This window comes from Centropristis striata, chromosome 18 (genome assembly GCF_030273125.1).
Source record: "Centropristis striata isolate RG_2023a ecotype Rhode Island chromosome 18, C.striata_1.0, whole genome shotgun sequence".
NCBI lineage: Eukaryota > Metazoa > Chordata > Actinopteri > Perciformes > Serranidae > Centropristis > Centropristis striata.
The window spans coordinates 25,218,780-25,230,870 of NC_081534.1; the positions used below are offsets into that span (position 1 = coordinate 25,218,780).

Genomic DNA, 12,091 nt, shown 5'->3' on the forward strand with positions numbered 1-12,091 from the left:
ATGGAGAGCACTCGCGCTACGTTGAACCTGTACACCCCGATCAGCGAGAGGAGCTGTGTGAGTCCATCCCTCTCACACTGCAGGGGCCCATCTCCCCCCTCTAAATCCCCGCAGGAGCACCAACGAGGACTGACCTCTGAGTGTAAGGAGGAGGATCCAGCTGGAGCAGAGCAGCGAGGTCAAGCAGACAGATTCGGCCTGACGGAGTTAAAAGAAACCCTCAAAGCCTTGGATGAGTCCTCCGAGTTCTGGCTGACAGAGTTGTTCCCGTTGTGTTTGGAGTGCAAGAGTCTCATGAGCATGGGGAACCAGCACGGCACCAAGAGTAAGCCCAACATTTATGCAGAGAGTCGGGATGCTTTGCAGAAATCCCCGAGACTACAGATCCCTCGGAAGAGAAGGAGAAGAGTGGAGGGGTTCGGCTTCCAGCAGAACCTCAAGATGTCTCCATGGGCGCCGCTGAAGGCCAGAGGGCTGCGGATAACGAGCTCTCCTATCTTTGGGGAGTGGGATTTAGAGGAAGACAGGCCGGTCATGTGCACTCCTGCAGCCCGGAGGAAGAGAGTTAAGGGAAAGGAGAGAGTGCCATCAGTGGAGGAGAGGAACAGGAACGCAGAGGAGCTAAAACCGGCCTGGAGAGTGAAGCTGCCGGATGCAAATGTTTCTAGCAAGAAAAGAAAGGATCTATCTGTGAAGGAGGATTCTGACACGGATAAATCTGAATATGACAATGACATGTACTCAACGAATATCCTCAACACTAGGAAGACAGGAGACAGTACTCAGAAAGTCTTGCAGGCTGCAACAGACGAGGAAAAGAAGCCAGAAGGTGTAGAGGAGAAGTCCTCTCAATGGGTGGGGAAGACGGCCGCGGCACGGAGAGTGATGGGGAAGATCGAGGAGGTGGAGGGGATCATACGCCGGGTGAGTCTCACCAGTTCGGACCTGATGGGAGAAGGCAGCGACGGGAGAGGTGAGGATCAGTTTATCTCAGATGGATGCTTTGGTGAGACCCAGAACAAAGGGAGCAGCGGAGACGAGCCTCTGCTGGTGGAGGAGCTTCAAGCTCTGGGTGCAGCGCTGAGTCAGAGTCTCCGTCAGGTGCTGGAGATGGAGGGAGCGAAAGCACAGAGCGACGAGGCCGAGAGGACTTCTCGTAAGACGAACCGCGCAGAATCAACAAAACGGCCTCTGAATCTACAGTCGTATTCTCAAAGATTCGTTGCGACTGTGCCAAATAACTCATCAACCCCGTCTCCGTCCAGCATGTCTCCCATCCTGTCCCCTCTGCTCTCGTCCAGCCGAAGCTTTCTGCACCGGAGCTCGACTGACCAGCAGGATGAAGACAATCCTGGGTGTCACATGAAGTGGAGAAGCTCGGCTGAAGACCCCTCTCAGGATGCTGGAGGCTGCGGTGGGACAGTCAATGATGAGAAGAATAACAGGAAGAAGGAACAGAATCTGTTGTACGGACACAACAGTGAGACAGAGTCCAGTTATGATCATCTTCTCTCTTCAGGTAATAATGATGATTATGCAACTGCAACAATAAGTCATATTTATGTAGTTTAAACTAGAAGGAACTTTTTTTTTAATGTTGATTTTGGTGCTCCCTGTGGACAGAAGCGGTAGTGCTTCAATGCCTCGTGAAAGAAAGATCCTCCTTCTTTTAATGCTATTGTTTTTTGTCAATTTTCATGTCTTCACACAAAGAAAGAAAAAGTAAAATAATACATTAAGTTAAAAGCTTTGAAAGCAATAGTGTATGATGGTCAGTGGTGGAAGAAGTATTCATTCAGATCATTTATTTAAAGTACAACAGTCTACTAAAAATAATTGATAAATAGTCTGAATTCAAAATGGTACTTTACACAAGAATTATTGGAAAAATGTACTTAAAGTATCCAAAGTAAAACAATTCCAGCACCGCTTAAAGGAAGTTTGTCACATTTGTGTTTCATTCTGTGTTTCATGGTTAGTCGTTGCACGGTGGATTAAAGAGGACAAAATACCTTCAGAAAGTGTGTGTGTGTGTGTGTGTGTGTGTAACAGCATGACATTGACTTTTAGTGGTTGGTTAGTGAAGTGAGCATAGAGGAAGAAGAGCAGACGCACACTGAGTCCTGACTGTCAGATTTAAACATTGTTTTTAATGCTCGGAAATCTGAAGTCTGATGATGTCTGCTGCTCTCTCTCTTTCCAACACACACACACACACACACACACACACACACACCATCTCTCTTTCTCACCACAGCTGCTGAAGCAGACCTGAAGGATGTGTGGCAGTCTGTTAATAATGACTCCTTGCTGGTTATGACATACCACCGTGTGTGTGTGTGTGTGTGTGTGTGTGTGTTCTCATGCATAAAGTACTAGTGATCACCTGATGTGGATATAATCTCGTAGACCTGCACTGGCACTGACCTGAGGCAGACAGATTTTCCATTTAAAGAGCAGCAAGACAAATTGCACATTCCTCTCCATACCACTTATTTAATGCTACTTATGGCATATTATGAGGAAGGTTTGTCTCATGTAAAAAAGGTTTTCCGCATAATATGGATTATATTGCATAATGTTAAGGCACCTTCTGCTTGAAAAAAAAACTGTTCTTTAATTCTTTAGATCCAACCTTCAATTAGTGACCTTTGAGCCAAATCCAGCCAAGCAACCTCCTTCAGAGGCCTCAAACACATAAATCTGATATATGAGACAATATATAAACCACATTTAGTTAAAGAAGTAATCATATCACTTCCTTCTCATATTTAGTGAGAGATGCATATGAGCAGCGATCAGGCCGGATGTATGGATCAGGTGGCGACACCACCAATCAGAGTGTGTGAGAGTGTTTGATCTTTTTTATTCTTATTTGATGTTTCTGTGTCATATGTGTGACCAAAAACGTTTTCTTGATTTGATAGATTTTAATTGGTTTTTTAAAAAAAATCATAATTAAAACTTTTTTTACTACATTCATTTGCTTTAAAGTGACTGCTGAAAATGTCTGGTCAATCTTCATTTACTGGTTTTAAAATCTGACCCAGATAAATTGTAATTGAGTAGCCCTGCTTTAGGTCATCACAAACTCATGCAGTTTTTGAAGAACTTTATATACATATTCTAGAGATTACATGATTTACAATCAAATATGGTATCAAATATGTCAGGCTGGAATTTTTCATCGTATCGTATTCTATCATAGTCTATCGTATCATATAGTAGTATCATATCTTATCGTATCTTATCGTATCTTATTCTATTGTATCGTATCGTATCGTATCGTATCGTACCTTATTCTATCGTATCGTATCGTATCGTATCGTATCGTATCGTACCTTATTCTATCGTATCGTATCGTATCGTATTGTATCGTATCATATCGTATCAGATCTTATTCTATCTCATCGTATCGTACCTTATTCTATCGTATCGTATTGTATCGTATCGTATCATATCGTATCGTATCGTATCATATTGTATCGTATCGTATCATATTGTATCGTATCGTATCATATTGTATCGTATCATATTGTATCGTATCGTATCGTATTGTATCGTATCGTATCGTATCGTACCTTATTCTATCGTATCGTATCGTATCGTATTGTATCGTATCATATCGTATCAGATCTTATTCTATCTCATCGTATCGTACCTTATTCTATCGTATCGTATTGTATCGTATCGTATCATATCGTATCGTATCGTATCGTATCGTATCGTATCATATTGTATCGTATCGTATCATATTGTATCGTATCGTATCATATTGTATCGTATCATATTGTATCGTATCGTATCGTATCGTCTCATATTGTATCGTATCTTATTCTATCATATCATATCGTATCATATTCTATCGTATCTTATTCTATCATATCATATCGTATCAGATCTTATTCTATCGTATAGTATTTTATCGTATCGTATCGTATCGTATCGTATCGTATTGTAACGTGTATTGTCCTATCTTGTCTTATTCTATCAGATCGTATCTTAAAATGGTGATCTCTATTTTTTTCTGTTTGATATAATAGTGTAGTCTTTAGTTGCTGGTTAAGTTTCAGAATCATGTAGCTTCAGTGAAGCTGGAATCTAATATTAAATAGACATTATATTCACAGACAGTGTAGAATAAGATTATTTGAACTTAAAGCTAGTCATCTAACTTTTGCATAAAACTGAGGCTTGAAGCTGGTATTCACTTTTTGGGGAATGAGAGCCAGAGCAGGCCGTGCAGAAGGAAGCCCGGCTGTCCAAATAGGATTATTGCTCTGAGCTTTGAGGAATACATCACATCTTTAGAGGATGATGATTAGAGAGAGGGGAAGAAAGACACGCAGGGTCTTCTGAGGGTTTTATTCTCTCAGTCCAGTGTTCTCCTCTTCAGTGTGGTCAAACAGATAACACATTTCCATAAGCTGTTTAATCTGACAGTTCGGCGTCCACACAAAGTTACACGACTGGCATCTCCGTCTGCGCTTTTATCTGAAATGATACTGATGGATTTACTGTAGAATTGCTTCCTCTCTGGACCCACAAGATAGAGTGAGGACTGTGTGACCAGCTGAGTAATAAATGTTGGAAAATCCTCCCCACAAGGTTGAGCTGCCTTTGACCACATCCGGTGTTCGCAGCATGTTTTTATCCAAATTGCCCTGAAGGAACAACAGTACATTTTTAGCCTAACTGCAGAGGGAACTGAACCCTTGACGTCCTCCTAAATCCTCCCGAGGCAACTCAGGAAGCTGATTCCTGAACAGAAATAGATAAAAAGACAGTTTACTGACTTAAATGTGCATCTAAAGCAATTTAAACAAGATTTAATTTAACCTTTATTTAACCACAAATTTCCTATTATATCTCTTTTATCAGGTCAAGAGGGGCAGCAAAGTAAAAATGTACATATACAAGTACAAACAAAGATAAATGACATCACAAAAAAACCCCCAAAAAACAAACAAACATGACAGCGTAATCATGAATCAGAGGCTAAATAAATCGTGGAAAATGATGGCACTTGTTAAAAGCATTATTGTCCTCTAAAAATGTATTTGATTTTTTTGATTTTATTTTAATTTTAATTTTTAAAATTTATTTAAACATGCCTTGCAGCTGTGTGATAGGAAAAGGCAGACGTGAGGAGAATTTTCAAAATAACTATAAAAAATGGTTTAAAAAAACACTTTGCATCAAATTATAGCAACAGTTATTTTACAGATGATTTCTTTAAATATATGGATAACATACTGTAAATTTCAGTATTTAAAAAAATGTATATCTGTAGATTTATTTATTTTTTTGCTTTAATATGATGGTAAGTGTTTGGCAATTTTTGCTGTCAGACTTTTAACTGTTTCTTTTTACATTTTTATTATTTTTAATGAATAGAATTCACTGAAATTTAACATGCAGGACTGTTAAGCAAGTGAATAATACTGTAAAAAATCTTTAATAACCTATTATATTAATTAACAGATGTCAACTTTTATTTAATAGTTAATATTTGTAATAAAAGTAATTTACTGTTTATTTTTATGGCATTTGTATTTCATGTAGAAAAAAAAGAAAAACCCTGTAAAATAATCAAGTACATTTCAAAAAATATCTTTCTTTTCTGACAGTACTTTATTGGATGTAACTGCATGGCAGCACGATAGATCACATCAAGGTTTTTCACAACACATGTATTTAAATGACATCATCACAGTCTAAACATCTTTTATATGATAATTAAATGTCTCATTGTGCTCTGGCAGCTCTAATAGTTTTTCAATTAGCATATTCAGCAGCTGTCAGGGATGCAGCTCCATGCATCAATCATGCAGCTAGTAGCCTATAGTATGTAGCTGATTGGGATTTTAATGAAATACTATAAATAGCCACATCTTGCTGTATGTGCATGATGTATGCTTTTATCAGGACATGTCAGATGAATTTGAAGCAGCTTGCAGACTTGAATTCCAGACTAGTAGAGTTTGACAACCAGAGTGCAGCAGGTGTGTTTAGTCTTCTTTTTGAAATGTAAAAGTTTAAGAGAGTTATTGGTTTTGCTTTTTATTTTTAGCTGAAGTTCTTTTTCACATCCTCATGGTGACACTGCAGCATAATATACAAGATTTACTGCCGGGGCTGCAGAATCAGTCACTCTTTTAAATATCTCTTTGATGATTCATTTGGCTTTTAGTTTATTTAAAGGCTTAAATGCTAAGTTTATAGTCTTAGCTGTGATTTTTCACGTCAAAAGCATTTTGAATGTTTGTCCCCATAATCAGAGGAAAGATTAATAGCAGTTTTCCTCAGATGCACCTGGTGTCTTTAGCTTAAATTTGTCTCTTAGAGTATATTTTATGTTTAATATTTGGCAAGCCGGACTCTACAGTTGCCAAAATCAGAACAGATGGTTTGGGCCACTTTTTCTTCAATTTTTTCACGATTTGACCTCTCTTTCCTCCAGACGAGGCTCTGCAGAGACAGGAGGAGATCTGGCAGCAGGAGGTGGAGGAGTCTCTCTCCTTCTGCAGGTCACTGTCTCATCCCTCCAGACCAAAACACATCGACTTCCTGCGCATCACAGCTGCTGAAGATGACATCGTTGATACACCGCCATGCACGCCTCTCCCACAGGAGTTACTGGTGAGTAATTTTAAAGACTTGTGATGTTTTGTGCTGTCTAGACTGGGAGCTTTAAAGTTTTTATTACCATGACCAAGGACATAATCACTTAAATTAGCTGCTGTAGAGTTTGAATAACATGATAAAATGCAGCTTACTGGCTCATGATGGTTTGCCAAAGTAATCTTGATCTTAATATAGGGAGTGTAGAGTAAAATGTGTGTAATTTGGTTTGAAAACGTGCACAAAACTTGCAAAAAAGTATTTGCGTCTCATTGTTGTTGTTGTGAGTTTGCCCTCAGATGCACTTTTGTCTGTGATGCTTTCTGTCAAATTTTAATGAAAATATTCTCTCAGTTACTGAAAAAAACACTTTTCATATGAATAATGCTGCATCATGATGACATTAACCTACATATTCACTCTGCAGTGAGACAGAATCTGGTCTCTTGGTTTACAGTCCTGATCAACAAACAGCCTCATGCTGTACAGTGTGTGTGTGTGTGTGTGTGTGTGTGTGTGTGATACAAAGAGTTCCTTGTGGTTATATAACAGGGGGATTTAATACGACTGTGTAGGTTCATTGTATAAGAAATGTTATCTGTATTAGCATGACACGGTCGTTTACTGGGTTTAAAGCTCTTAAGCTCTGTATCTTTCTCTCTGTTTACATGTGTGGACCATATAGTGGAGACAATTTACATACACATGTTACATAAATACACACTTACACAAGAATAATATATAAATGAATGAATGAATGAATGAATGAATGAGGTTCAATCTAAAATGATTCTTAAAATGCAATTTTATTTTTGATTAAAGAAAGACTAAAGCAGGACACCAGAACAAAGATAAACACAATCAAATAAGATGTTTTTTTTGAAACATCACACAATAAAAACATGAAAGCTAAGGTTTCAAGTTTTTGACATTTTATTTAAAATTGTAAATTCGCTCACCAGAAATCTGATTTGAGATTCAGGTAAATTAGAAAGAATAAAGTGGAGAATATGTATAATATAATAATAATAATAATAATAATAATAATAATAATAATAATAATAATAATAATAATAATAATAATAATAATAATAATAATACTTTTGAAAACAAAGTTATAAGGGCTTGGCATGGTTTAATAAGGAGTTCAATATTTGGCAACTCATTAAATTAAATTAAATAAAAAAATAAAAAAGTGAAATGCAATAAACAACAAACGCAACGATAATTAGATTTTTAAAAAATACAATAAAAACAAAAATAAAATAGATTTAAAAAACATTTTTTTGCTTTTCATTTATTTTTAAAAGATAAAAATAAGTGTTGAGAAGTAATTTAAAAAATGTCACATTCTGCAGTTTGTTTTAAGTTGTCTAAAATTGGTTCCAACATCAACAGAAATCATTTCCATCTTTACAAGTTATTGTCTTTTGGAGTTATAAACTTTTGAAACTAACATATCCCTTGGCCAGTGTAAATATTCTGTAATGTGGAACACATTTTAGAAAATATTGAGGCATTTGATCTGAATCAGGTGAGATATGAGTAGGTAAGTTAAGGTCAGTTAAAAGCGTTGACAGTTACAGTTACACTATGTGTTATGTTGATCCACCGTACAAAGCACATCAGTCACACTGTGTTTCTGCAGCCTCATGCTGGGTCCACTCCAGTGTTTGTGTTGTGTGTGTGTGTTCTCTGATTCTAATACTATTTCATGGGATTATCTGGATTCATTCCTGTTACATAAACACAGCTCACATAAAGGCAGCAGTGTCCCTGCCTGAAGAATGCAAAGAGCACTTTATTAGCATTGACAGATTAAGAGCTGCTGCAGGTTTCAGGTCTGTGAGTGTCTGAAGGTACACAGAGTATCGACACACTGGAACAGAGTCACTCACCTGCTGCTGCTGCTGTTGATAATGTATCAGAAAAGCAAACAAGGGCGGAACCTGAGAACTAAGAATAATACAAACATGAACCGGTGACTGAGGACGTTTTTTTTTAATATCAACTGAGGAGAACTTTTTTTCCTGTCTTTAAACACTCCTTTAAAATATTATACTCTACTGTACTCATACTGTTATGGGAAAGTGCTTTATTGGGCATTATTTGTTATATATTTATTTTAGTTTTATTGTATTTTAAGTTTATTTCACTTTTATGAGTTTTATCGTTTTTAAGTTTACTTTAGTTGTATATATTTATTTGTATTCGTCTCTCCTTTTTTTTAATCAATTAATCAATTTGTTGTTTAAAAAAAAATATTGTTTGTTTTTATTACCTTTTTGACACTTTTTCAAACCAAATATGTATTTTTTCTTTTAAGAATTTATTTTTTCTTAATGGATTTATATATATAAATGTATAATTAAATATTTTTTTCCAATCTAATTTTTCTAATTTTTCTTGTTCAATATCACCAGCATGACTGTGAAACAATTTATATATTTGTTTTAAGAATTAATTAATTAATTTCTTATATGTTTTTGTATCAATATCTTCTTCACTAAATGCACATTTGTTTTGAGAATTATTACTTATATTATTTTTATATCTTATATCTTAATTAATTTATACTTTATTTGTTAGCCTGCAAGACTTAAAAAAAATAATTCTTACTTTTTGTCACTTTTTATTACCATTACTTTTTCTTCTTTTATTTTAATTTGTAAATTAATCTTGAAAACCTATTTATTTATCTGTTTGTTCAGTTTATGCACTCTATGCACCAAAAAAAGCAAGTCTAATTTGTAGAGCAAGTTTCATACACAAATCACTTATTTTACAAAATGCAATTAAACAATGAATTTAATAGTGTAAATTTTAATCCAATAACACTGCCAATGAACTAAGTACTTTTATTTTTACAGCCAATAATCTGAGAAACCAGCCTGCCTCTCCACAGCGTATGTTAGATTTAATGTGAGCTGATTAACGGTCTGCTGTAGGTGGGGTCGGACCCACTAAGACGTCCAGATTAACCGGGTGTTGCTCAGAGCCTGCAGGGGAGCTGAGAGACCTCCCTGTCACCGCAGATTTACAGGCCAAAACGTTTAACAAGTGATCCCTGGCAGCGCTGTTTACCCTCCTGCAGCTCTGGGTGTGGTGGCCCTCCATCTGTTCTGGGTGGCCTCCCTCACGGCTCACGGATCTGTCAGGGTGTTGTCACAAACGGTGGCTGAAGTCACCATCTGCTTGCGATTACACTATGACAGTCTGCAGGGTGGCGTCCAAGATGCTGCTGGGTAATTTACTAGAGAAGGTGTAGAGCAGCCGGAGGGGAGAGGAGGCAGAGCTTGGCAGCCGAAACCAGGACTTGGAGCTGACTTTTAACTGCGGCTGAGCTGAGTCACTCTCGCCGGCGTGGAGCAGGGAAACTATAATTTTTCCATTACTGTGTGGATTTCTCTCCTGTAATTCAGTGACTAACAGCTGCCTCCAGTTTTACTGTAAATTTAGCTGTACGGTAAGACGTGAAGGAGCCGTTGCTGTGAACGGAGAAATCTATTTCTTTTCAACAAACTGGAGCGGAAACAGGTCGGATTTGTGGTGATATGACTTTATTGACTTATCTTTCTTCTTCTTATCGAGCAGAAGTGGAAGTTGCATGATCCTGGAAGCACTTAAACAAATTAATGCATGCCTGAACACCCATTTCTTCTTCCTGCGCTGCTTTTTTCTGAGCACAATGTCGCACTTAAGTCTCACATCTGAGCAGTTTGACTGGTAACCACAATGTTGACGTCCTGGGGAAAGGCTTTCTTTCGATCTGTATAACGTCACCACTTTCTTTACGAGCGACTTGTGAACGATGGAGGAGCAAAAAGAAGCCATCCTAAAGTTTTTCAGGACCCTCTCAGAGGAGGAGAATGAGGACTTGATGCAAGGAGGAGACCCCGAGCTGAGCTTTAATGTGAAGAAAAATGGGGGTATGAGTTTTGAAGATGCTGTGGAGAGCAGTAGAGACTCTTTAACATATGAGATATTGGCTCATGAAGGAGAGAAGACGACCTCCAAGTCAGTGAGACGTATAAGTAAGAGAGAGTCAGACTTGACAGAAGAGGAGAGGAATATAATCAACCTAAAAGAGCAGCAAAGTCTGGCTGTAAACGCTGAAAATGGCGAGCAGAAACAGACAACAAATAATAAGATTTTAGAGAGAGTAAACAGCTGCAGCAAGGAGGGTTTTCACGACCGTCTGGATGCTTTGAATGAATCTGTGCGTGCAAAATGTCAACACATTTCAACAGACTGCACAAATACAGGATGGGATTGTGTTGCACCAGTTAAGCAGGAAGACACAGAAGAAGCCAAACAGAGAGGAAGAGATGCTGTTTACTCTCAGGAAGAGTTCGACACTTACAGTTTGGACATGGAGGAATCTGAGAAAAATCGACCTAAAGCCAAGCACGTGGTGATAACGGTGACTCGGACAGGTCCTGCAGTGGAGGACGAACCTCTGGAGGAAACTAAGGACTTTTCAAGCTTTAAAAATGATGAAGAAGAAGAGAGGAGAGGTACAGAAGAGGACAGCGAAGAAGAAGAAGAAGAAGAAGGAAGAGATGTTTTTACAGACTTCAGCCCCAACGACACCTCCCCCAATGTTTTCATTGCATCTGCAGATAATAACCCTCCACCTGGATCCACCTTCACACGGGCCACCTTCTCTCCAGGCTCGCCCACGGACAAGCAGATCCAGCTCCCGGCCCTGTTCAGCGGCCTGAGGGTCCTGAGGAAGGGGGTGGTCGGGCCCGAGCACGACACCGTAGCCCAGATTAAACCTTCATCTCAGGGAGCCAAGAGGGACGCTGAGAAACAGGGGGACGCTAAAGTTCAGGGCGGCTTCCTGGGCCAGATCTCCCAGTTCCTGAACAGGGAGAAGAGAGGAGATGAACCAGAGGAGAAGGAGGCTGAAGGAGAGCAGGAGGAGATAGAGGAGAGCCAAGAGTGTGAGAAGACAGAAGTTGAAACAGAAGAGGATGCAGATGTTTCATTTGACTCCACCAAACCTCCTGTATCCAGTGCAGAGGCTGCATTCGATGCCTTCAAAGCTTTTTTCACCCCAAAGCCTTTAAAGAGGGACCCAACGGCAGAGAAAATAGACCTGGAGGCTGTGAGGAAGAAGATAAAAGCAGATAAGGATGTCCTGAGAGCGCTTTTTGAAAGATCCTCCAATAAAACACCAGAGAAGAAAGAGTCACCTGATGGCAAAGTACGGGCTGGCTTCACAGAAGAGATGACTGGACGCTGTCCTGCTTTACTTTTAATTGATTTTGTTATAAATCTGTAGCTGAACTCTTGTTTTTTCCTTTCTAGTCTGAAGCTTCGACCCCAGCAGAGGGAGAGGAGAGAACTCCTGGTCGTCTGCAAGCCGTCTGGCCGCCACTTAAAGAGGAAAAAGTTGGACTCAAGTACACAGAAGCAGGTGAGCACAAATGTCATATTTATTGTCAAAAAAATGTTTCAT

General features: G+C 38.7%; 1 protein-coding gene across 1 annotated transcript in view; it reads left to right on the forward strand.

Moving 5' to 3' along the window:
- fmn1 (formin 1) overlaps positions 1 to 12,091 on the forward strand; it is a 31,663-nt gene continuing 19,572 nt past the window's right edge. Inside the window, exons 1-3 of the mRNA XM_059355832.1 lie at positions 1 to 1,519; positions 6,464 to 6,642; positions 11,941 to 12,049. Coding sequence (XP_059211815.1) covers positions 1 to 1,519; positions 6,464 to 6,642; positions 11,941 to 12,049 — 1,807 coding nt within the window. The remainder of the gene's footprint in view (positions 1,520 to 6,463; positions 6,643 to 11,940; positions 12,050 to 12,091) is intronic.